At 47.9% G+C, this 27306-nt stretch overlaps 1 protein-coding gene across 1 annotated transcript in view; it reads right to left on the bottom strand.

Annotated features, from left to right (window-relative positions):
• Positions 1 to 27306, bottom strand: part of LOC147707469 (uncharacterized) — a 385267-nt gene that overhangs the window by 247538 nt on the left and 110423 nt on the right. Inside the window, exons 12-13 of the mRNA XM_086925650.1 lie at positions 17310 to 17363; positions 16988 to 17041 (exon numbers count right to left, since the gene is read on the bottom strand). Coding sequence (XP_086781776.1) covers positions 16988 to 17041; positions 17310 to 17363 — 108 coding nt within the window. The remainder of the gene's footprint in view (positions 1 to 16987; positions 17042 to 17309; positions 17364 to 27306) is intronic.

Genomic DNA, 27306 nt, shown 5'->3' with positions numbered 1-27306 from the left:
CAGCGAAGCCATGGACATCACCCCGTCTCAAGACCTCTGCGATAAGCTCGGATCCTACTTTCACCTGAAGATAAAAAACCTCTACGACAACTTCGTAGACCACACGCTGACTCCACAGCTGCCCCGCCCCCCAGCCATGCAAGCCAGCCCACCAGCTCCTCCTGGACTCCGATCAAGGCCGAAGAGTCCACCTCAACCATAAAAAGCATCCATTCAAGGGCCCCACAACCCCTGCCCACCTCACATCTACCACAGAGCCACCATCGCACCCGAACTTCAACATACCAGTAACACTACCTTTGAAACAGACACCTTCCCAAACAACAGGAAATGCGCAGAAGTCAGTCCCCTGCTCAATAAGCCCTCAGCCGATCCCACGGACCTCAAGAACTACCGGCCCATCTCGCATTTTTCCCTATGCAGCTGAAGTCACGGAGAAAACAGTCAATGTGGAGCTGGTGACTTTCATCAAAGACAACGCTGTCCTCAACCCGTCTCAATCTGGATTCCAAAGCAACCACAGCACCAAGACCGGCCTACTTGACACCACAGATGACATCCGCACCCTCCTTGATCAAAGCCCTACTGCAGCCCTGATTCTACTCGACCTATCAATGGCTTTTGACACGTCTCCCATCCCACACTCGTAGCCAGACTACACGACGCCGGCATACAAGGAACAGCCCTCGACTGGATCTGGTCAATCGTCATGGGTGAAGCTAAAGGATCAGACTGCTGCCATTCCTCTCTGATCCCACAGAAATCACCTTCAGAGTCCCATATGGGTCATCTCTCAGCCTGACCCTCTTCAACATCTACATTGCCCCCCTCGCCACCATTGCCCGACAGTACGGCCTCAGTATTGTATACTATGCCGATGACACCCAGCTCATCCTCTCCCTAACCAAGGACCCCACCACGGCCAAACTCATCTTCCAGAATGGAATGCAGGAAGTTGCAGCCTGGATGACCAACAGCTGCCTAAAGCTCAACTCCGAGAAGACAGAAGTCCTCGTCCTCTGAACTACCCCCTCAGCATAGGACAACACCCGGTGGCCCACCGCCCTCGGAAGCCCACTGACCCCCACAGGAGCATGCCAGAAATCTTGGCATCATACTCAACTCATCCCTCTCCATGAACAGACAGGTCAACAACGTCGCCTCCAGCTGCTTCAACACCCTCCACATCCTCTGTAAGACGTTCAAATGGATCCCCCCTAGTCAAGGAAGACAGTCACCCACGCACTCATTACCAGCAGACTGGACTATGGAAACATGCTCTACACCGGCATAAACAAGCCCCAACTCCACAAGCTCGAGATGATACAGAACACCGCCACCATACTCATCCTTGGAATTCCTCTACACGAGCACATCAGCCAACACCTACGGAAGCTCCACTGGCTCCCCGTGGAGAAAAGAGTCACCTTCAAGATCCTCACCCATGTCTACAAATGCCTACACAACACCGGGCCCAAATACCTTAACGACCGAGTCACCCTCCATGTACTCAAAAGAAACCTCCGATCAGCCACCCTAGTCCTCGCCGAGACCCCTTTCAGCCACAGAACCAAAGCAGGAGAAAGATCCTTCTCCTACATATTGGCCAAGCCCTGGAATGAGCTCCCGACAGACATCAGATATGCCCCCTCCCTGAACACCTTCAGGAAGACTCTCAAGACCTGGCTCTTCAGTTGAACAGCACTACTGACCCCCTCCCCCCAGTGCCTTGAGACCCTGTTAAGTGAGTAGCCTGCTTAAAACGCCCTGTCTGATTGATTTAAGCCAATGCCAACTTTAAATTATGAAAGGTACATTTTCAACCAGGCAAGACATCAAGTTGGTAAAATGATGGATGAGTTTTTTTAAAGACTTCATACCCTCACCACGCACTGTAAGTTCAGTGAATTTAATGATGAGGAAAGACATGCGTATCAGAGTCATCAATAGTTGCCTCTCCAATTCGTTCAAGTGCTGCAAGCTGGAAATACACTCAGTCTCGAAAAGGTACTAATGGCTGTGAGCGCTGAGGAACATACAAATCGGCAGGTTGCTGATATGAAAGCTGGAACAGGCAGTGCACGCTTGCCTGTACACGGGCAGGACGCCGCGAATTGAGTAGCAGTCGAAACCGGACACGGGAGACTCACGTTTTCGGACCTTTGGGATACAAGTCACCACGGGTACCTGATCCATAATAATTGTTGGACTTCTTTACCCAGCCTCTATGATTGGAGGATTAATTTATAAACGGGAGACAGCGGCAAGAAAATATCACACCTCCCTAAATAATCTTTGACATTGGACACACAACTATTTTTACACAGGAGGGGATACATGCTAAGGGCACATCCTGACGTAGTGAAGCCTTGACGAAGCCGTAGGTGTCTTGAACCTAGGCGAAACGCGTTGGCGCAAGGAGTGGACTTTGTGAAATAAAAGACCTTTCTGTTATACAACAATACTGAAGAGTCAAGAACTTGAATTGTTATTTTTGCAACTTTGCATTGTATTTTCTGTGTGCTCCGGGGACTTTTTGATAACCAGAAACACAAAGTGGAGGCCTAGAAGACGATGTCTCTGAGGAAAAAGAAATTGTGTTTCCAATGTGAATTATTGTTGCCACATGAAGGTAAATGTCCCACCATTAATAAGATATGTAAAGGCTGTACGAAAGAAAACCATTGGACAACGGTCTGCAAATCAAAAGAGAAATTAAGTGTGTCACAATGAGGAGAGAAAATGGATGCCAGAAGGTTCCAGAAGCATTCTAGCCACACCCACAACGCCAAACAGCAATATCAATTCAGACAAGCAGAGACTAAATAAAGTTTATCACCATAAAATTCATCCTCTCAAGGCTCTATAATGTCATCATTGAGAGACAGTGAAGAAGATGGATGTGCAATGGTGATTTTGACTGCAGAATAACGTGCAAATGTAGGATAGACATGATCACACTCAAGTATATCATTGCAACGCATACATGGAGAAAGAATGAAAGAAAATTGCAATTGATTTCTTTGAACCCTTAAACAATGGCCATCATTTCATGATAATTATTGATAAGCACTCATGCTTTACCTTAATGCAAGATTCATCATCAAACACCCATGATAAAGTCATTGAGAGGCTGGATTATATTTTTGCAGTGCGGGGTGTTCCTTTCATTCTCAAATCTGACAAAGGCCCACCATTTAATAGCACAGAGTTTAAGGTCTTTCTTAGTTGCTTGAACATCAAGCATCAGAAAAGCACATCTCTTTGGCCTCAGGCAAATGGCGTTGTTGAACGATTTATTGTTATCCAGAAGAAAGTGGTTCAGAGCGCTGCACTCAAAGGAATCAATCTCAGGTCATCCTTATGTTCAGCCCTTCATGCCTATCAGTCAACTCCCCATTCTAAAACAGGTGAAAGCTCTGCCACCTTGCTCTTTGAGAAAACCATTGGGACAAAGCTACCACAATGGACCACAATCTGAGTAATAAATACTGATGAGATTTGTGTCATAGACACTTCTCGCAAAGGTGCGATGAAGGCCTATGCTGATAAATACAGGTGCGCTCGGGACACTGTTTTTGAAGAAGGAGACTGGGTCCTAGTCAAAGAAAAACAGAAAAGCAAGACTGATGCTCCATTGATGCTAATCCATTGAGAGTCATGACAAGTAAAGGACATATGGTGATCGCTCAATGTCCCGGAAAGTCCATCAAGCATCTGCCTCGATGTTCGATGGCTCCGGACATCACAGGTGAGACAAGTACACCTGAGTGCCCAAGTACAGCATCTGAGTCTGATTGTGCAACTCCTTCACTTTATATGACTCAGTCAGGAAGATTGGTGTGAGTACCTTGACGATTCATTGAGTAACTGTGTTAGACCTGACATCATTGGCTTGAGTCTCTCCTCCATTTTTTTCTGTTTGCCTCCCCTGTTTTCCGATGTTTTGCTGGTATATGCTTTGGGCGCGGTGTCACTGCTGATCAGTGCCACAGCGCAAGTGCTCCCTATGTTAAATTGATGTATCAATTGAATTCCATGTTTGGCTTATTTGGTTTACTGTCAGTCCCTAGTCTAGCGCACCCGGCGTGCCGGGGCTTGTAAATACAAATACCGCTCGTGGGCTTGCAGCACGTGTTGTGCCACCCACAGGAGCGGCCTCGTAAAAGAATGTCTACGGGTCGGTCATTGCGAGACCCACGTGCAGCCTAGTGCTGTCGCGCAGGCTGCGCAAGTATACCTACTTGCCAGCCCCTCACACCTTCCCTTGACTTCATGTTAGTCACCCCTATGGTAGGCCCACGGGCAGGGTGCATTGTAAGGATAAGGTAGGACACGCCTGACCAAGTTGGCATGTCCTGATAGTGAATTACCGCCATCTTCGTTCTTCACTATTGCAAGGTAGCCTGCTCTCCATTAGTTAGAATGGGCCGCCGGGATTATTAATGCTATAATCCTCGCTGGCTCGGGGAGCATGGTGCAATGTCGAGTTTGGTATCCCTGAACTCGGGGTTTAATTACGCATCCGTTGGTGTGGATGGTTTTTGGACTCTGGGTTTGAAAATAGCACTTTTAGAAAGTGTCTATTTTCTTGTCTAACCATATCTGGTTTCTGCTGGTCTTGCGTGTGTGTGACAGGAGCTGGGTGGCTCCACAGGTCTGGATGAGTCAGTGTGGGATGAGTGGGACATTTACGTTGAGAGTAGGGGGAGAGTAGTTGTTGATAGCCTGCCTTGCCTGATACAATGCTGGCTCCACCTCCTGCCAAGCGGCTGATGGCTCTGTGCCTGCCATGGACGATCCTAGCCCCACCTCCCGCCAGGAGGCCGATAGCTCTGCTCCTGCCAGTGTCAATGCTGGCTCCACCTCCTGCTGGACGTCTGAGGACCCAGCCCTGCTCAGTGAATAGGCCAGGTGCTTCTGCCTGGCTCCGCCCACGACAGACCCAGGATGTTGGGAAATCCCCGGCATGGACAAAGGGATCAAAGCCGGAAAGGGGTATAAGAGAAGGACCCCTGAACCAAGAATTCAAATCACTTCTGACAAGGAACCCTGTAACCAAGGACAAGAGGCCTGCTGATCTAAGGACTGCCTACCCCTTCTGCCAGTGTGCTGTTGTTGGGGGAATCCTGCAGTGCTTCTTTATTTTCGCCAAGGAACCAGGAGAGAGGAACTGTGTGTGTACTCTCACGCTTGCTAAGAAAATCTCCAAGGACTGGAAGAGTGCCAGTCTCCTGCCGAAGTCACAGGGCTAAAGGACTTCATCTGCTAAAGTGCTCTTTGCTGGAAGCGTGCATCCAGCACCTCTGAGAGAACCAGCAATCACGACGACCGGACGCCGGGCCCGACCGACGCCAGCAGCAACGCCAGTGAGTGGGAGTACGGCTCTAGCTCCAGAGGACCTCGTGTCTGCACCGCTGCTGATCGCATCACCTGTGTGCCCCCTCGACGCCGTGAGCGCTGCTCACTCTGTGCAACCGCATCATCGACGACGCCTGCTGAGGCCTGATCGACACCGAAGACGCGACGCCGGAGTGCTCGACGCCGCTGATCATCGTGTGCTTCATTTTCCTAAAGGTACTGTGTTGTTGGGGGGTCCGTGTGACTCCGAGCTCGACGTAGCGCTCCTCGCGGTCGACGCCGAACCTTTGGATTAACTTTGCCTCGACGTCGTGTAGCCCCCGTGTGGGTTACCCTGTTGCTAAGAACTGTATTGCCAAGAAGAAGATTTGCTTTGATACTAAAGACTTTTGTGCTAAAGAAGAAACTACCTTTGAACTATCCTTTTTCCTTCCCAACGTATTTATTCCGATTGTGTACAGTTTTTGTCGTTATCTGGTCTTGTGGTAAGCCTTATATAAAAATACTTATTTTTATAATACTACTGTGTCGTGTCCATTCGTAGTGTATTCACGGTATTACTGTATGTGGTCGTAATTGCTTAACACACAGCCTCTGAGATAAGCCTGTTCTGCTCTGCCAAGCTACCAAGGGGGTGAGCAGGGGTTATCGAAGGGTGTGATCCCCTTGCCCTGACTAGAAAAGGTGTGTCCCTATTTGTCAGAAGTGCATACCTCTGCCAACTAGAGACAGCCGGTTCTAACATTGGATGCAGCGGTGAGGATTTGGACCTTGCATTTATGACCCATGTACAGTGATTAGTGTGCGCTACATATTGAAATCAGACCAAAATAACAGTCACAATCTAATTGGGGAGGATCCTATTTTTTGTTCTCCGCTTTTCTGAAACTTGATTTTTTGAACACTGCCAGTTTTGACCATGAGTGACAACGGAGTCACTACCCCTGTCGTTGTTGTGGAGGAGTTTGAGAGGAATAAGCTTAAGAAATACAAGAAGGATGAGCTGAAACACTTTTGCGACCAGTTTAAAGTTCCTACCACAGGCCTCTCGAGAAAAGATGATTTTCGTAAAGCATTACAGGCCTGGTGGGAGTCCAGAGATCCCTCTGATGTGGTGGTGGTACCCACAGAGGAAGGGGATGAGGAGGTGCCAGTGAATGGGCCTGTGTCCTCTCCCGGTAGCAGTGTTTCCTCCAAAGGTCTTTCCCCTGAAGAAAGAGAAGAAAGGGCGAAAGAGCGAGCTTACAACATGGAAATGGCAAGGCTAAAGATAAATGGGCAGTTGGAGTTAGAAAATGCAAGAGGTAGAAGAGAAGCTGATTTGGAGATCAAAAAGTTAGAGTTTGAACGAGAGAAGTTAGCTTTGGAGCGTGAAGCCAGGTTGAGGGCGCTGGATATCCAAGCTAAAAAGTTAGAGTTGAATCCCTCTGGTGGCAGCATTCCATCTGAGCCTGCAGAAAGTAAGTTTTACTTTCCGAAAGATGTGATCAAAGATTACAATAGGAATGAAGATATTGGTCAATGGTTTGAAGCATATGAGTTAGCATTGTTGGCCCACCAGGTCCCTGAGAAGAATTGGGGAGCGGGGTTGTGGGGTCGCTTTGTGAATGAGGGAAGAGATACCCTGTTAGACATGCCTGTTGCGGATAGGATGTCGTATGCTCATATGAAAGATGCTTTAATGTTGCGGTATGGCCTAACCCCCGAGAAGTACAGACAAGCTTTTAGAGAATGTAAGAAGTTGCCTGGTACGACGTGGGTTGAATATGTGTCTTATTTTTGCAGAGCCATGGATGGTTGGGTAAAGGGCAGCAAAGTGGAAAGTTATGAAGCTCTTTATGATTTGGTTGCTTGGGAGCACTTGTCGAATAACTGTTTTCCAGAGCTGCGCCAGCACCTGATTGATAGCAAGATATCTAACCCTAGAAAACTTGCTGAGGAGGCGGACCGCTGGGTCAGTACCAGGGTCCACAAGGGTCCAGTGGGAGACTCAGCCAAGGGTGGGCAGGGTCCCCAGCAGAAGAGTGGGGGGGACAAGGGTAAACAGAAGGAGTCTCAGAAAGGGCCCCAAAGTAATCCCCAAGGGAACCAAGGGAAAGGTTCCCAGCCTCCCCCTGAGAAGAAGCCAGGGGCCCCGACGGGTAAACCTGTTCATAGGGGCCCCCTAACCTGCTACGGTTGTGGGCAGGTGGGACAACGGTTTTACGACCCCCAGTGTCCCAAGAAGGATTCGAATGCACCGCCGCGTGCACCCCCCGTCAGTTGGCGAGCGTAGCCTTGGGAGGGGAGGAGATGGTTGTCCATGGTGGGAGGGGTCCCGCAGAGATGTCCCTGGTCTCGCTAGGAGACATGCAAATGGTCCCTCCACCCCCTCTGCCTAGTAACACTAGTAAATATAGGCAGTGGGTGACCATTAATGGCCATAGAGTGGAAGCTCTCAGAGACACCGGAGCAAGTGTGACAGCTGTCAAGTGTCACTTAGTGTCCAGAGAGCAGGTGGTTCCCCACGCATTCTACCCTGTGATAGCTGCCGACAACTCCCAGAAAGAGTGTGAGGTAGCTCAGGTTTCCTTTGAATGGGGGGGAGTTTCAGGTACTCTTCAGGTTGCTGTGAGGCCCGCCATGCCTGTCGATTGTCTCCTGGGCAATGATTTAGAAGACTCCCCTTGGGCTAAGGTGGAGAGAGCGGCGCATTTGAAAATGTTGGGTGTGCCAGAGTGGGTGTGTGCAACCACTCGATCCATGACAGCGAGTAAGGGTGTTGATGGGGTCCCGGAGCCTGAAAGTACGGCCCAGGACCCAGCTGTGAAGAGAAGAGGCAGGAGGCGCGGGAAACCGGCCCCCGTAGTTCCCGTGGTCCAGGAGGAGGTAGACCCCGAGGGGGATGCCCTGGAGCCCACAGGGGAACAAATTGCCAAACTGGGAGACCTGCCCGAGCTGACCCATTGGCAGCAGGATGGTGGTCCCTCCAGGGAGGAATTCTGTGCCGAACAGAAGGTGTGCCCTTCTCTTGTGGGCATGAGGCAGCAGGCCTCAGCCCAAACCTCAGGTGATCAGTCAGGGTCACATTTTGTGTACTGGGAGAACGACCTCCTGTATAGCGAGCCTAAGGCTGCTGAGCCTGGGTCAGCCCGTGTGCTGGTGGTACCCCAGCGCTTCAGAGCCTTCCTACTGGGGTTGGCTCATGACGTTCCGTTAGCTGGACATCTGGGGCAGGACAAGACCTATGACAGGCTTGTCACCCATTTTTATTGGCCTCAGATGCGTAGGGATGTAGACATCCATTGCAAGACTTGTCGCACTTGCCAGGCAAGTGGGAAAAGCGGGAGGAAGCAGAAGGCTCCCCTCCAACCTTTTCCGGTGGTCAGCACCCCCTTTGACCGGGTGGGTATTGACATTGTTGGGCCCCTGGACCCCAAGACAGGCCTGGGCAACAGGTTCATCCTGGTCTTGGTGGACCATGCCACAAGGTACCCGGAAGCCATCCCTCTCAGAACAGTGACGGCCCCCGTGGTGGGACGGGCACTGATGGGTGTTTTCTCCCGGATGGGGTTCCCCAGAGAGGTGGTGTCAGACCGAGGCACCAACTTCATTTCGAACTATATGAAGTCTCTGTGGAAGGAGTGTGGGGTAACCTACAAGTTCACCACTCCTTACCACCCTCAAGGAAACGGGCTGGTTGAGAGATTCAACCGGACCCTGAAAGGCATGATTATGGGTCTTGAAGAACCAATGAGGCGGAAATGGGACGTCCTCTTGCCATGCCTGTTGTTTGCTTACCGTGAGGTGCGGCAGAAGGCTCTAGGGTTCAGCCCCTTTGAGCTCTTATACGGTCACCCGGTAAGAGGACCTTTGAGTCTGGTCAAGGAAGGCTGGGAGCAATCTCCCAGGAAACCTCCCCAGGATGTATACAGCTACATGCTGGCCTTTCGGAACCAGACTCGGCGCTTCAGAGAACTTGCTCAGGCAAATCTGGAGGCCAGCCAGGAGGAGATGAAGCGTTGGTACGACCGGAATGCCACTCTGGTAGAGCTTCAGCCTGGTCAGGAAGTGTGGGTCATGTCCCCTGTGGAACCTTGTGCGCTCAAGGACAGGTGGACTGGACCGTTTAAGGTTGTGGAGAAGAAGAGCGATGTCACCTACCTGGTGGACTTGAAATCTCCCAGGAACCCCTTGCGGGTCCTGCATGTCAACCGTTTGAAGCCCCACTTAGAAAGGTCCGAAGTGGGCATGCTCCTAGCTACAGATGATGGAACGGAGGAGGAGAGTGAGCCTCTTCCTGACCTCCTGTGTGCTAAAGAGCAAGATGGGTCGGTGGATGGTGTGGTCCTCTCTGACACACTGACCCTTGAGCAGAAACAGGATTGTCGCCAACTGTTGGGACAATTCCCGGATCTGTTTTCCTTGGTTCCGGGTGTAACTCATTGGTGTGTCCATGACGTTGACACCGGAGACAGCCCTCCTGTGAAGCACAAGGCTTACAGGGTGACTGACAAGGTCAGAGCGTACATTAAGGAGGAGGTCTCCAAAATGTTCGCGTTAGGGGTGATTAAGTCCTCTAGCAGTCCTTGGGCCAGCCCAGTGGTCTTGGTCCCAAAGGCTGCAGCGCCTGGTGCTTCACCAGAACTCCGGTTCTGCGTGGACTACCGAGGGCTCAATTCGGTCACGAAGACTGACGCGCACCCCATCCCCAGAGCTGATGAGCTCATCGATCGGTTGGGGGCTGCCCGGTACCTTAGTACGTTTGATTTAACGTCTGGGTACTGGCAGATCGCCTTGACTGATGGGGCAAAGGAGAGGTCAGCTTCTCCACACCAGATGGGCTATACCAGTTCCGGGTGATGCCCTTTGGGATGAAGAATGCCCCTGCCACCTTCCAGAGGTTGGTCAACCAGGTCCTGGCTGGACTGGAGTGCCGCCTACCTGGACGACATCGCAGTGTTCAGCGCCAGCTGGGAGGAACACTTGCGCCACCTCCAGGAAGTGTTGTTGGCCCTGCGCGGAGCAGGCCTCACAATCAAAGCCAGTAAGTGCCAGATTGGGCAGGGTTCGGTGGTGTACTTGGGGCACCAAGTAGGGAGCGGCAAGGTTGCCCCCCTGCAACCCAAGATTGATACCATCCTGGCTTGGGCGCCGCCCAAAACCCAAACTCAGGTGAGAGCCTTCTTAGGACTCACAGGTTATTACAGGAGGTTTGTCAAGGATTGCGGTAACATTGTGCACCCCTTGACTTCGCTGACTTCCAGGAAGCAGCCACGAAATGTGATCTGGACTGATGCCTGTCAAACGGCCTTTGACACCCTGAAAACTGCAATATGCACAGCACCTATACTCCAGGCACCCGACTTTTCGAAAGAATTCATTGTTCAGACGGACGCTTCAGAGCATGGCGTGGGAGCTGTTCTAGCTCAGGTAAATGAAGAGGGCCGAGACTTGCCTGTAGCCTTCATCAGCCGGAGGTTACTACCCAGGGAAACAAGGTGGAGTGCGATAGAGCGAGAAGCATTTGCTGTGATCTGGGCGCTGAAGAAGCTAAGACCCTACCTGTTTGGGACTCACTTCCGGGTTCAGACAGACCACAGGCCCCTCAGATGGTTGATGCAGATGAGGGGTGAGAATCCGAAACTGTTGAGGTGGTCCATTTCTCTACAGGGGATGGACTTTACGGTGGAACACCGCCCTGGTACAGATCACGCCAATGCTGATGGTCTGTCCAGATTTTTCCGCCTTAGTGATGAGGACTCCCTAGGTCAAGGGTAGTTCTCCCCACATTTCAGCTGGAGGGGACACGTGTTAGACCTGACATCATTGGCTTGAGTCTCTCCTCCATTTTTTTCTGTTTGCCTCCCCTGTTTTCCGATGTTTTGCTGGTATATGCTTTGGGCGCGGTTTTCACTGCTGATCAGTGCCACAGCGCAAGTGCTCCCTATGTTAAATTGATGTATCAATTGAATTCCATGTTTGGCTTATTTGGTTTACTGTCAGTCCCTAGTCTAGCGCACCCGGCGTGCCGGGGCTTGTAAATACAAATACCGCTCGTGGGCTTGCAGCACGTGTTGTGCCACCCACAGGAGCGGCCTCGTAAAAGAATGTCTACGGGTCGGTCATTGCGAGACCCACGTGCAGCCTAGTGCTGTCGCGCAGGCTGCGCAAGTATACCTACTTGCCAGCCCCTCACACCTTCCCTTGACTTCATGTTAGTCACCCCTATGGTAGGCCCACGGGCAGGGTGCATTGTAAGTATAAGGTAGGACACGCCTGACCAAGTTGGCATGTCCTGATAGTGAATTACCGCCATCTTCGTTCTTCACTATTGCAAGGTAGCCTGCTCTCCATTAGTTAGAATGGGCCGCCGGGATTATCAATGCTATAATCCTAGCTGGCTCGGGGTGGTGCAATGTCGAGTTTGGTATCCCTGAACTCGGGGTTTAATTACGCATCCGTTGGTGTGGATGGTTTTTGGACTCTGGGTTTGAAAATAGCACTTTTAGAAAGTGTCTATTTTCTTGTCTAACCATATCTGGTTTCTGCTGGTCTTGCGTGTGTGTGACAGGAGCTGGGTGGCTCCACAGGTCTGGATGAGTCAGTGTGGGATGAGTGGGACATTTACGTTGAGAGTAGGGGGAGAGTAGTTGTTGATAGCCCGCCTTGCCTGATACAATGCTGGCTCCACCTCCTGCCAAGCGGCTGATGGCTCTGTGCCTGCCATGGACGATCCTAGCCCCACCTCCCGCCAGGAGGCCGATAGCTCTGCTCCTGCCAGTGTCAATGCTGGCTCCACCTCCTGCTGGACGTCTGAGGACCCAGCCCTGCTCAGTGAATAGGCCAGGTGCTTCTGCCTGGCTCCGCCCACGACAGACCCAGGATGTTGGGAAATCCCCGGCATGGACAAAGGGATCAAAGCCGGGAAGGGGTATAAGAGAAGGACCCCTGAACCAAGAATTCAGATCACTTCTGACAAGGAACCCTGTAACCAAGGACAAGAGGCCTGCTGATCTAAGGACTGCCTACCCCTTCTGCCAGTGTGCTGTTGTTGGGGGAATCCTGCAGTGCTTCTTTATTTTCGCCAAGGAACCAGGAGAGAGGAACTGTGTGTGTACTCTCACGCTTGCTAAGAAAATCTCCAAGGACTGGAAGAGTGCCAGTCTCCTGCCGAAGTCACAGGGCTAAAGGACTTCATCTGCTAAAGTGCTCTTTGCTGGAAGCGTGCATCCAGCACCTCTGAGAGAACCAGCAATCACGACGACCGGACGCCGGGCCCGACCGACGCCAGCAGCAACGCCAGTGAGTGGGAGTACGGCTGTAGCTCCAGAGGACCTCGTGTCTGCACCGCTGCTGATCGCATCACCTGTGTGCCCCCTCGACGCCGTGAGCGCTGCTCACTCTGTGCAACCGCATCATCGACGACGCCTGCTGAGGCCTGATCGGCACCGAAGACGCGACGCCGGAGTGCTCGACGCCGCTGATCATCGTGTGCTTCATTTTCCTAAAGGTACTGTGTTGTTGGGGGGTCCGTGTGACTCCGAGCTCGACGTAGCGCTCCTCGCGGTCGACGCCGAACCTTTGGATTAACTTTGCCTCGACGTCGTGTAGCCCCCGTGTGGGTTACCCTGTTGCTAAGAACTGTATTGCCAAGAAGAAGATTTGCTTTGATACTAAAGACTTTTGTGCTAAAGAAGAAACTACCTTTGAACTATCCTTTTTCCTTCCCAACGTATTTATTCCGATTGTGTACAGTTTTTGTCGTTATCTGGTCTTGTGCTAAGCCTTATATAAAAATACTTATTTTTATAATACTACTGTGTCGTGTCCATTCGTAGTGTATTCACGGTATTACTGTATGTGGTCGTAATTGCTTAACACACAGCCTCTGAGATAAGCCTGTTCTGCTCTGCCAAGCTACCAAGGGGGTGAGCAGGGGTTATCGAAGGGTGTGATCACCTTGCCCTGACTAGAAAAGGTGTGTCCCTATTTGTCAGAAGTGCATACCTCTGCCAACTAGAGACAGCCGGTTCTAACAAACTGTAATGTATATATGTAGTCTGTACTTTTATTTAACAAAGGGTGAGATGTAGTGTTGTGTAACCATGTACACTAGGACTCCTAAGGTCCTTGCCGGACTCCTAACAAAGTTACATAATCAGTTGGGAGGCATCTGGGTGTGTCCGGGTGCGGTTAATAAAGTTTATGACGTAGTGAGTTCAGTAAACGGGTTGAATGCAACGAATAGCAACGTGTTACAGAGCTCCATGTGTGGTCTGGTCATTTGCATGCTCCAGAGCTGAGGTGGACACGACTATTAGCACACTTACTTTTTTTCTGAAATGGAAAGTTGGCTTAAGAGCTACTAGGTACCCTTCTCTTAAATCCCCCAGATCCTTTGGATTGTGAAAGTCATCATGGATTGAGGAGAAGCTCTTTATACTGTGTAAAAGATGTGGCTCAGGCATATAAGACAACCTAGTCTGGGCATCCGGAGCTCAAGCTCTCACTCTGTGTTGACCCTCTCTGCCTGCAACAGGTGAGATCCCATGTGCAACTGGTTTTACAGAGGCTTGAGCCCAGCAAGAACTTGAACATGTGCTAGGGTTGTGTTTAGGGTATCAGTGCTTTTCATTTTCAATTCATTATGAGGTGGTGTTTCCTTCCATGCACAGTACAGTGTAATGTGCGGCATCATGCTACTTCTAATAAACATGGCTCGAATCTATTTCATGTTCATGTCATTCATCTACCATATACCAGTTTAAAAAAACCAATCCAATTGTAGTGTATTTTGTGTGCTTTACCAAAAATGGTGCTTGAAAACCTTATCTTTACCAGCTTTAATGGATCACCACTGCTTCCGCAAAATGATATAGATATTTTTGGTTCCAATAGCAAAAGACGCTTCCTGATGTAATTTTAAAATAGACATTGCTCATCATGTTCGTCCTAGCCATGGTCCCTAAGCCTAAACTAAAAATACTAAAACTCGCCTGATCAGGGGCTACCTTTTTTAATTTGTCTTGTGCCCCAGATCAAAGGGGCATATTACCAAGCTATAGCGATAATCATCGCTATGTTGGTTAGCGGGCAAAATAATATCGCCGAGCTTCGCCTATTTTTATCATTTAGGAGCCTTGATATTATCTAGGTTTATCTCATAAGCGATAAAAATCGGGCGAAATGCATGAATATCGCTGTAAATTCAGCGATATTCATGCATTACCGAGAAAATGCTCTTAGCCATGTTATCCACCTACCATTGGATAACATGGCTAAGAACAGCTCAGGCCAGGCGTTAGCTTTTGGAGATAATCGCGCTTAGTGCGATTATTTCCAAAAGTTGGTAATAGGAGATAAAGATGTTAGCGACTGTTTCCAGTCGCTAACATCTTGGCGACGTTAGCGACTGTTTCCAGTCGCTAACATCTTGGCACGCCCACTTTGCTTGTCATTAGCGATAATTATCGCTGATCTGCAAAGTGGGCGCCTAAATGCCCGCTATCTCCTGCTAGCTATCGCTAACTGGTGTTAACGACAGCTAGGTAATAGGGCGATACAATTATTGCCGCTTTAGTGGGAAAAATTCCCGCTAAAGCGGCGATAATGCCCTTGGTAATATGCCCCAAAGTTTCTTAATTCTGTGTGTCAAAACCACTGAGCTAGCAGAAGCAAATTTGTGATTTCCCATTGCGTCTAAATTACCAAATGGTCAATTTCTACCAGCAGATTTAGTGCAAGTACAAATTGATGATGGCACACAAAGACCTGAGCACTAAAATGTGCAGAGCTCACTGGCTACATTACAAAGAAACCTGCATATCTGCCTCAGTAGGTGCACAACCTTAAAAGAGTCCAGATTTACAACTTTCAGGAATTCACAAAGCTTTCCAGAACTACACCTAAAAAATGTGACATTTGCAGATTTCTGTTGTGAACACCCGTTTGCGGCAATGTAGCAGGGATTCAGAATATTTAATTGTATATAGCATGAAGTTTTTCATGCTGAATTGCTATTGTCTTAGTGAATGGGGGATTTTCCCCACCCCGACGTAAATACATTTTCCATACACCACACCAATGGTCGAGGTGCATCTTTCCAATTCATATCTTGGAAAGGCATATGCCAGAAGAAAGGCTAATTTCATTGTGGGAAACTGGTTTCTGCAACAAATAGCTGGCTCATACTTGATAGCTTGCCACAAACAGAAAGACCTTCCTTCGTGTAAATGCATGTGTGCATGTGCAATACAAAGCCAAAGCAAAAATGAATTAAGAAAAATAACTTAAAAAGTCCAATTTAAAAGCTTTTAGTTAAAAATCTGAAATCTATGAAGAAGAATATCACAATAATGAAGAAAATTTGATACAGGAACCAACACAGAAAAAGCACAAAAAAGCCACATAGGGACACATTACACAAAGGTGCCCAGTATTATCATGTATGGAAATAAAAATAATTGAGAAAAAATGTTAAAGGGTCTTTGATCAACTTGAGGACAACATGGGACCTTTGGTGTCAAAACTACAAGTGACCACAGCTATGTAAAAGTTGGTGTTTGGCCCAGTTGAAGGTTTTAGCCTTCACACTTAGAAACTTCTTGAAAGCTTAGAAGCTGTAGCGAGATAAGACTGCATGAGGCTAATTACATTTCCCTGATTTTTCCATACATTTTCTTTTTGGGGCTCCCTCATATTCCTCACCACAACCTCTGGCCCTCTAAATTCAGCCCTCTGCAATTACAAAATAAATCCCCCAACCCAAGCCTTCACATGGTCCAGGCGTCCTACAGTGTCTGGCTCCAGAAGGCTGGGAGACCTATGTTCCGAATAGGAAATGACCTACAGAAATCTTTTCAATCACAAATGTTCCATTTGGCAGCTTCCAGAAATGTCCATTCTCCCATCCTAGTTATTACGTAGCCGGTCCTTTGAAGTAGTAATGTCAGGCCCAGCCTTCCCGTAAGGGTAAAGGAGAAGTGTTCCCAGACAGAAGAGGAGTTTGAGAATACCAACAAACTCTTGTGTTATTAGGTGTTCTCAAACTTTAGTCAGAACCCCTTCCTTAGAATGTCCAACCTCCTTCCCTTAAGTGTAATTTAATTGATCGCATTGTGAAATGATTTAGGGGAGCACGATCACCTCTCTTAAGTGGAAACATTTGTAAGTGAAATTCAAATGTAGACAAGGAAGTGGCTCTATAAACGGGACTCACAGAAGGGTGTTGTTGCTTCCCGAGGTCCTCCTGTCTGCTGTTTGGTGCTGTATGCAAACTTCCAAAAGACAGGAAGGGCCACAAGGTTGTATTCAGCCTGACATTCGTGCAGGCAGCTCAGTGCAAAAGCATCCAGAGGATACTGTTTCATGTTAATGCGAGATGAATCATTGAAGACTCTATGGGCGCACGTTCATCTCTAGCAATGTCTGTGTCAATTTTCTCATACAACTAATCACCCTGTATGCTCCCCGTGCAGTCTGCTATAAAACAAACTCTGGGCCCTCAGATGCCTGCATTGCTGTGAGCGGCTTTAGAAGCCGAATGCAGAATTCCCAGGCCTAATCCTCGGTATAGACTTTCTAAAATTGCTTGTATAAGAGTAGTTGGATTTGCATCATATGAAAGCATTCAGAATAACTTTACCTCATCGCCTTTCTCTCCGGAGAGGCCAGGAAATCCACGCTCACCTTTGATGCCCTGGTAAGATATGAGAGTTTAGCAATCATTGTATTTCATATCAACTCACACGCTTCGGAGCAGGCGCTGCATTCTAATATGCGGCAGGCATGCGTTCATATGTGTCTACAGAAAGATGCATAACAGGCAGGGCTTCCTTGGAGACACAAGGCTATCCACAGTCTGACTCCAATTAACAGCCCACGCTTGTTAAAGATATTTTTCTTTCAATGCAAAATACATAGTTGCATTTCTAATTCCACAAACACTATTCCATCTTTGAACTTACCTTTGGACCTTCTCTTCCCGGGATTCCAGGAGGACCTCGAGGCCCAAGATCACCCTGAGAGATAAGAAGAACAAGGGAAGCAGCAGGTTAGTGGGAAGGCAGAGCATACATCTCTTCTGATTACTTTACATTTCACTGCATAGGGCGAGTTTAACAAATATTTAACAGTGATTTCTCGTGTATCACTCCCAGCTTACATTTTAGGACCTGATTACGAGCTCAGGTGTTAATTATCCCCTTGATAAATACCGATACCTCGGGGTGAGTTATTTATCAGGTGTGATAAATAACACTTATTATGAGGTTATGGGGAATAACATGCAGATTTTTATGTTTACAGCACCAACATCCGCATGGTACCGTAAATACCGTATATTTTCCCCTGTTAGATTTCGGCAGACTTGGCCTGACAAAATTGAATTAATGTTGGGTTATTTAACTCATTCGATAATAATCGGTGATCTGTGACTGAACAGTAAACACAACATGGGCCCAAGCTGCCTCGTTTTATGCACGAGCTGCAGCCAGGGCGCCAAATGTCTTTCTGCCCAGGGCGCTATCCGAGCAAGGGCGGCTCTGGACGCCAGACATCATTGCCGCCTAGGAGGGTTAGCTTGAAAACCCTGTAAAACAATGTCATGAAGATTTTTATTGGGAGGTTCAGGGTCACACCTTCACGAGTCTTCTTTATAATCAGAGAATGATCGCCGGGTCTCTTTGAGGCGGGTCACGACCTTGTAAAATGTCCACATCCGCGGAATGTTTTTCCTAAACAGGCATATCAGGTGGTGAAGCATTAGGCACAAATTGCCTCAGCGTCACCACAGGCACTGGGGAGGATACACTACAGAATAACGCAGGCCTTCTAGGCGCTGTTGAATGCAGGGTCCTACTTCTCAACAAACAAGTCCTTGCACTTCCTACCGATAGTAGGCACATCTGGCAGTGGAGCTGATTAGTGCAATGTCCCGCCACACATTAGTTTCATTGGAAGAATCAATCATTTGTTTGTCCTTTGAGCCAAATGAGTCCGGGAGTTTGTTGGGAGAGGGCACCGTGTAATGGCATCAGTTTTTACAAAAAAAGGATCACATTGAGTAATCTAAAATGTATTTACACTACTCTTGTTTATTCGCCCCAACTCCGGCCATTTCAGAAAGCACCTGCAATGCAGTTCCAGTCGGCCCTCCCCATCCTCCGTGCTTTGCTGGGGGTGGGGGGGGGGGGGGGGCACTTTCTCTCACCTGCCACTTCTTTCACTCTACTCCAGTCTTTTAAGTGGGATGAAAAAGGTGGTGGTTTCTAAAAGGGGCGTGGCCATTGAGGCCAACTAGGATTCCTTTATAATGATGTGTGGCCCATGTAACTAAAATCATGGCCTAACTATGGGACTCATTTATTAGGTTATTCTGTAGGGAAGCGGCCTGCTGCGCTTCCCTACGGCAAAAGAAAAGGGCAGTAATGAGCCGTATCTTTAAGATACGGCGCATTCCTGTCCTTTTCCCCTGCACCGGCGCACAATGGGGTGCCTGCGCAAGCGCAGGCACCTTTGCACCATGGTGCAAGGGTGCCTGCGTTGCGGGGATGATTATTTTTGTACAGGAAGGAAACCTCTCTGTACAAAAATAATCACAAGAGGCTTTTTCCTCTTTCAATGTGCAAGGATGCCCGCGCCACTGGGAGATTGTTTTTGTGCAGGAAGAGACGACCTTCCTGCAGAAAAACAATCACTACAAGGATTTTCCTCTTTCAATGCGTGTTGTAGAATGCAGCACGCATTGAAAGAGGAAAAAACAAGAAAACAGCGATGCGTCACTTTTCATTGCGCCCTCCTTGCGACACCAATGATGCGTCATATTTACAGTTTGACGCATCATGTCGCAAGAAGTTACAGATACGTCAGTATTTCTGACGTATCTGTAGGCGCAAAAGTGACGCATTGCTGGACTGTGTCACAAAAGTGACACAACTCCAGCAATGTGTCCTTTCACATGGGGCAAGCCCCATGTGAAAGGGCCTGCGTCAATCTTACGCCTGCTGTGAGGCAGGCGTAAGATTTTGACGCATTTGAGCCCTAGAAGTGGCGCAGTGAAATCTCATAGATTTCACTGCGTCACTTCCATGACCCTTTCTTGCGTCAATACACCCCCTTGCATACATTATACCTGACGCAGGTATAATGTGGCGCAGGGGTTTACAAAGTGACGCATCTACCTAGATGCATCACTTTTTAAATATGGCGCAACAAGGCGCATTTTTAACGCCACTGGTGCGTCATAAAAAGTGACGCACCGGCGGCGTAAAAGTGACGCACAGCCTCATAAATGAGGCCCTAGATGTTTACAGCACAAAGGGTAGATACACTGCATTAGATAAGAGAAGGAAGGAGACAACTTCGAAATAAGGCAGGAACTGCAGGAGAAGTACTTAAATCACTATATTACCAGGATACCTTGCGGGTGATAGCACTCTTTACAAATACACATAATACTGCAGATCCACCTAAGCCACAGTTCATTTTAAAGATGGCTGATAAGAATGTCATCAGTCACTTCCTCTGGTCTACATTGAATGAATATGCTTGTTAGAAATTGAATCTCTAGTTGGCAGAGGTATGCACCCTGTCCAAGAAGGGACAAAAACCTAGTCAGGGTAAGCTAGATACACACTAAAAGATAACCTATGGTCACTCTCTGGTAGTTTAGCACAGAGAAGTCAGGCCTATCTAAAGAGGCAATGTGTCAAGTATTTGTGCAGCACACACACAGTAACACAATGAAAACGCCACAAAAATAATCCACACAGATGCAGAAAAATAGAGAATATGTTTATGAGTAAAACAAGACCAAAATGATAAAAACCCAATAAGTTGAACCAGATAAACATCATTATCTTAAAACTGAGTGGCAATAGTAAGAAGAACAATGGTGCATTTATTTCCCCTAGACCCCCTCACTCCCTCTCAATGGGCTCCTTTACTCCTGGGCCCCCAAAGCAAGCTCTCCATCTTGAGATAGCATCTATCAACCCCTGAATGTTTTTACTTCCCATTCTGTGGTGGTGGTCGGCAAAGTCCCAGGGCTTATGCAGACCCCTCCATAATCCGCCCATGTCCTCTAGATCTTGGGGTGCTTCTGGGGGCATCCCCTAGCCTAGTACACGGAGAGTTCTCTACTTATGTCCCGGTCAAGACTCTTACTCCATTCCTCCACAGAGAGAGGGCCGCTAGCTTTCCATGCATGTGCAGTGTCTTGCTAGGCCCCAGTAAGGCTTAGATGTAGCAGAACTAGTATATATTGATCTCAGGCTAAGTCTTTGGTGATGTGGAGTAGGGCTAACTTAGCATTGGATGGGATAGCCCTCCCAGAACGCTCCCCAGACTGGATAAGACCATCCTCCAAAACAACTCCACCTTTCCACAAGACCATACAGTATGTAAAACATCTCCCTCTTGAGTCTCAAACCATGGACAGGCAGGAAAGTCACCACCCACATCCACGAAAGTTTGTGCCTAGTAATGGTATTTTATCCTGCAGACAAATTTGTTGCCATTTATCAACCAAAAACATTGCCTCCATAAGGTCGGCTATCAATGACCGCGTTGTGGGAGCTTGGTTTGGCTCCTGCTGTCTATCCACACTGTCGGCCACCAACTCGTTCAAGTCTCCCCCCAATATGGTGAACCCACCTGGAAGATCCCACACCAGTCCAGTTATTACCTGAAAAAAAGGAGGTGCTAAGTGGCGGTGATGTGTGAATATTAATTAATGTCAGCGATTTCCCATCCAGGAGGCCAGCAATTGCAACATATCTGCCCCGTTGATCTGCCCATTCCTTAAAGACCACAAGGAGAGACTGTCCCTGACCAGAATGGCCACCCCGAGAGACCCTGACAAACACCGCATGATATGCCTGGCTATACCCATATTGAGCCAGAAAGGGAGTTTTGTTACCCACCAAATGAGATTCTTGAAGGAAAAGGATATCTGCCTGCAGCATCTACACAGCCCTAAGGACAGCTGTATGCTTAATCTTATTTAGAAGGCCATTTACATTCCAATTTTCTAAACAGACCTGACCTGTTGGAAAGCTCTTGTCATCCATCAGGGCTCAATAGAAGTCCCACACCTAGTGGGAAGTAACATACATAGGAAATCGAGTGTGCACCAACAACATTAACAATAAACAGAAACCTAAACTACCCATACCCTTCCACCCTATGCTTCAGCATTGTGAAGTATTTATCGCAGGGCAGTGTTGTGTCTGGCATCAACCGGGAGATGGGGCTGTACTGCTCCAACGAGTACCCATCCAAACTGGTCGAGTTCAGTGCTCAAGAACCTGCATGGGGAACACTGTCATCCAGATGCGGAGCCACTCAGAGCACCTGGGGTCCCAAGTGGCCCTATCAATGCTCCTCCCCCGTCTGCCAAAAGTATCTCAACAAGGTGGAACTCAGTGTGGGACTGGGAGAGAGGAATTCCATCTCCCCACACCCCTCTCTCGCAAAAGCGAGTTATGTTGTCAAAGCCTGTGACGACTCAGATGCTGCACGTCTAATGTCGACCTCCTCTGCCAGAGTGAGCATCATGGCCACTGCCTGGTGCTCATTCTCATATCTTTCCTCAGTGTTGTTTTGCCTGCTTCTCCACAGAGAGCATAAGATGTTCATGAGCTGACCCCAGTTACATGACCACCACTGGGAGGCCAAGGCCCCACTTCTCATGGACTGGTCAGTAGGCAGCGGGGTGCATGGGTGACCACACCGAAGTCTAATCATTTTTCTATTGAAAGGCCACCTTGGGATAATCAAAGAACAAAGTTTTAGCATAGTACATGACCTTCAGTTTGGCCAGGTAGAGTAACATGAACCAAATATTAAGGTCCTGTAATTTCCTCTTAGCTTCCATGAAGGATTGGTATAGTCTGGGAAGAGCAATATTCTGTGAGACTGATCCAGCAGGGTGTTCTAGGTGCTAGCATGCCGCAGGATAGCATCTCTATCATGACAAATGAGGATGCAGATAATGAAAGGTTTGGCCATGGCCCCGCAAGGTGGCCATGGGAACAGTGCCCGATGTACCTGCTCTACAACAATACAGGAGAATACGGTGTTGAGCGGCATAATGGAGCGCAGCCGTTGCTCCAGGAACAACTCCGGTGACATCCCCTCGCAGCCCTCTAGAAAGCCAATTAGTTGTCGATTATTTGGACCCTCCCCTTGCGTCCTGAACCCGGGGAGTCAGCTCCTTGGTGATGTAGGGAGGCCCTCTTACTACCACTTTGGTTCTCCATTTCAGTTTTACATTTTACAAGTTTTAGAAGAATTTGTTTTTAGTTATATTGTTTTACTATGGTTTACTTCTGAGAAGACATACATGATACTTGTTTTAAAAAGCCTTTGCTGCAACATAATCTGCACAATTTCTTCAGGGCTAAGAACAGAATAAGATATCCTAGTGTCTACGTTGCCCACTCAGAGACAGTTTCTAACAACTAGACACATCATTGCATCAGAGTTGTAACTCTAACACAGTGGTTTTATTATATAAAGCATGCACTGTCCTTTTACAGTTCAGATGGGCACTCAAGACATGATGGTCCTGGAACGAATGCTGTGTTATACCTTAAACTCTGCTAATGCTGGTCTTCCATCCTGATCTTGTATAGAGGGTTTGACAATCCTACTTCAGTCCTAGTCATCCAAGAATGAGGTCTCCGGTTAACCTAAGTGATCAGGCAGAGAGTGTGTCCACAATCCTCTCAGAATCGGAGTAGTTATAGGTAGAAATATATATTTATAAATCAGACTGCCATGGTTGGACTATTTATTCTTTTCACCATGTTCATGATGCTGGTTACACTGCTTTGTTTTATCTGCCTAATAATCGCAGCTCATTCTTTCTATGCAAGATTATGATTGTTTCAATAAATCTATTGAAACATTCCAATGTGTCTTTCTTATGCTTACCAAGGTCATGCATGAGTAAACAATGGAAGGGATAAGATCTTTTTCTATGATTCCCTTGAGGATCAGAGTTTCATGTTTGAGATTGCCAAAATCATCTGCCATCCCAGGAAGGTTAGGGGTTCAGGTGCAGGACTGTAAGCTAGTTAGGATTTGGCCCAAAAGTATCTGATGGTTTAAATGGATTCAGTCCCTGCATTTTGAAGTTCTGTTTTCCTGATATGCAGTCCTAATTTTTCTAGTTGGAACCATATTATAGTGACGGAGGAGAGCTTGGAAATTATTTTATGCATTTTGGACACCATGGCATCCACTCAGTCACTATCCCCTCAGTCTCTTTTAGCATGTCCACTGCTATGCGCAGATCTTGTTGGAAGAGCGTGACATCAGATCCCACTGCTCCAATTTTAGGAACCAATGCATCCTGTGAATGAGTTATGGCAGCAATAATTATATTTGTGTCTGATCCAGTAACCTGCCGTCCCAAATCATCCTCCGCAGCCCCACCAGCCCTCGTTGTCTGGTGTGTAAACCTGTGCAGCGTTCCTTGTTTGCCTTGTAGGGTCACCTTTTCTTTGACCATGGTGCTATCGCCGGATTAGATAGCCAATTTCTCTCCAATCCATTGTGATCCACCAAACCCAGGGTGGATCCAGGGTGGCACAAGCAGTCACTGCTGGGCATCAGCATGGCAGGGGGTTACTAGAAGCCTCAAAACTGCCATTCCACTGTGCCAAGGTTGGGTCAACAGGAGAGAGCTGCACTCTGGCACCTCAATAGAGGGTCCTCTGGGGAGGTGCATATAAATTCATAATCCACTGCCTGTCACAACAGGCTCATCATGCCCCTCCAGGCCCCGATATAGATGCCCATACCTCTCTACTCCACAGGCTCATCCAGTCATCAGCATTGGGATTCCCAGGGCCACCAAAGGTCCGCTCCAACCACCCTTGGGCCCCAGTGCTGCCTCCCGCTCACCTCATGGAATGTGCATTACTCAGTAGTCCTTCTCTCAGACCCCATCTTCCTCTGCAGCAGCATTTTCAACTCAAGGCCAGTCACCCCACAGGGGGCTCTACGGTGCCCCAGGCCACACCTCCACTGGCTCCCGCTGCATTCAATACCTCGCTGCCACAGAGGGGGGCTGCTAGGCAGCCAACAATCCCCACCGCAGTCCAACCCAGTATGCTGATACTTTGCTGCTGCACTGGACCTCCAAAGTTCCGGGCCAAAGATCCAAGGGCTCTTCCATGGCTTCCGCGGCACCTGGTCTCACACTGTCACAGCAAGGAGCCACCGGGAGCTTCACGGTCCCTGTCACAGACCAGTCAGCCTGTCACTTTTTTGTAGCTACGCCCTGCGCTCCACATCCCAGTCTGAGGTTGTAAGGTGGGTCTTTGAAGGCGACGGCACTCCGGGGTATGTGCTCTGCATAGGCCACACTCTGCCTCTAACACTGCTATGCAGCAGCTGCTCACCAGGTGTCGATCATGCAGGAAAATCGGGCCCTCAAGGCGGTCCAGGTCCCCCAATCAGATGGGCAGACTCTATGGGTACCGAGACAGGATTCAGGAGGATTAAGGGCGGATGGCTCTGGAGCCTGTCTAGGTTGCGTGTGCCATGTTGGTGTTCAGACCATGCCCCTGAGGCCAATTTTGCTGATTGTTGCAATACTAAAGCTGGAAAGAGAAGCAGGTGAATTTAGTTTCTTGATCATCTTGTTCTTGAAGGACGAAGATGCAAATGTGTTGCACAAGGTAGTACAAGTTAGCATTATAGAGCCAATGAAAAGAGATGAGTGAGTGAAAGGAAGAATGGAGAATTGCTAGCTTGTTTGCAAAATAGGTCATCAGATTGGAAAACTAGTGTTCATTTGAGGTGTGGAGGATAAGCTATCATTATATCTTTAATATCACAAATAACTCTTTAGACAAATTGTTTGAGTATGAGATTCAGGATTGCAAACCTGATTTTTTTGATGGATCCACAAACATGTATGTATTATACGAAGAGCTCACTGGAAACATGCAGCTGTTTCTGACTCGCTAATGTAGTATGCTTTTGTTTGATGAGCTAACAGTTAATGGCCGTCCATATATTGAGAATATATTTTTCAAAATTAGCTTTCTTGCTTTTCTTTTTAGTGACCTTCTTTGCCTGTATATTACAACAGTCACTTCTTTTATCTAGGGAACATTGCCTTCTAGAAAACACACAAGGTGATGGACAGAATGTTGCACATTGGCAAAACATTCACCCCCAGTCACAGATCTGGGTTCAATCCTTCGTTATTTTGCTCACCACTCCACCCCAGTTCAGACATGGCCATATGCAAATCAAACTTGACACTGTGCCTCATGGGAACAGTCCAGCCCGAACTGCCAAGCCATGTCTTCCCTGGACCGGAATCAAGCATCCTAGGACCGGTTTCTGACTATCAGCCGTCATCAGCCAGGATAGCTTGACTCCAGTGGCATAGTGAGCACGGACCCATGTCTGGGCATACTGTTCCCACATAAGGCGAACAGCAAAACACAATAGGTGATGGACGGAATGTTGCACATTGGCAAAACATTCACCCCCAGCCTCAGATCTGGGTTTAATCAATCATTATTTCGCTCACCACTCCACCCCAGTTCAGACATGGCCATATGCAAATCAAACTTGACACTGTGCCTCATGGGAACAGTCCAGCTCGAACTGCCAAGCCATGTCTTCCCTGGACCAGAATGAAGCATCCTAGGACCGGTTTCTGGCTATCAGCTGTCATCAGCCAGGATAGCTTGACTCCAGTGGCATAGTGAGCACGGGACCCACGTCTGGGCATACCCTTCCCACATAGGGTGATCAGCAAAACACGGACGGAATGTTGCCCATTGGCAAAACATTCACCCCCAGACACAGATCTGGGTTTAATCGATCGTTATTTTGCCCAGTTAAGACATGGCCATATGCAAATAAGTCTTGACCCTGTGCCTCATGGGAACAGTCCAGAACCAACTGTCTGCTAGGTGCAATAAGAAAGAAGGACACTCTTTAGAAAGATGTGAAGCAGTGGAAATGCTTAGAGTTTGTTGTGGATTCTACACGAGAATGCCTCATTTGTCTTTGAATAGAGAACCTTAGGGCTGAACTCGCATCTACTGTGAAATGGATAAGGACAGATTCAAATCAGGAAAGTGATTGGTCTTTAGAGATCACGGTTTAGAAGAAAGAAAAGATGGAATGGTACCAGCATAGTCTAGCCTAAATATTGTCTGACAAAATGATTGTGTCCTAAATACTAAATATCACCCTAGTGGAGTTAATAATATAACATTTACACCAAATTGAGCAATATTTTTCAGGTGATATTTATGCAACAATCTTTAGGTTGTGTGATATTTTTGTTATCAATATTCTGACATTCAACCAGAAAGATTAGGCGGAAACTGTGGCCAGCTTTGTGGGTGGAGAAGTCTACAACTTGTGTTAGCCTCAATTCATTAATAATGTCTGCAACGCTGCGCAAGTACGTTTTTATGGTCGTCTTCAAAATGCTAAAATATTTCAGAGTGCATGTTCTGTAATGGAAGTAGGTGTTGTACTAGATCCAAAGCATGTGCAGTGAATCAGTCTAGTATTTTAGGAGGGTGGTGAATGATGGTGCAGATGAAGGATGAGGAGCAACCTACGATACATTTAATGTGCACATACTTGAAGGATGAGACCTGTTTAGTTCTCTGCAAGAGATCAGGAGGAAAATTGCACCTATGTGATCCCTGCCCTGAGATGTGTTTTCAAAGGGAAGTCATAGCTTCTTGGAAGTATGTAGGTGATGATAATAGCGACTCTGTGAAATCTATTTCCAAGAGTGACATAAAGTCATGGGCAAAATACTTAATAACACTGTGGACATTGAGAGGATTCTTAGTTGGTGGTTTGGCCTTATAGAAGGTGCCCTTGAAAGTGATGAGGCAGTGGGTCATTAACAAGTGCTGGAAATGCAAGGAGCATAGCACTTGTGTGAGGTGGCCACATTTGGCAAAC

Source organism: Lissotriton vulgaris, chromosome 6 (genome assembly GCF_964263255.1).
Source record: "Lissotriton vulgaris chromosome 6, aLisVul1.2, whole genome shotgun sequence".
In the NCBI taxonomy this organism is placed as follows: Eukaryota; Metazoa; Chordata; class Amphibia; order Caudata; family Salamandridae; genus Lissotriton; species Lissotriton vulgaris.
Note: the sequence above shows the minus strand (reverse complement) of the source record. Positions and strands in the feature narration are given on the sequence as shown.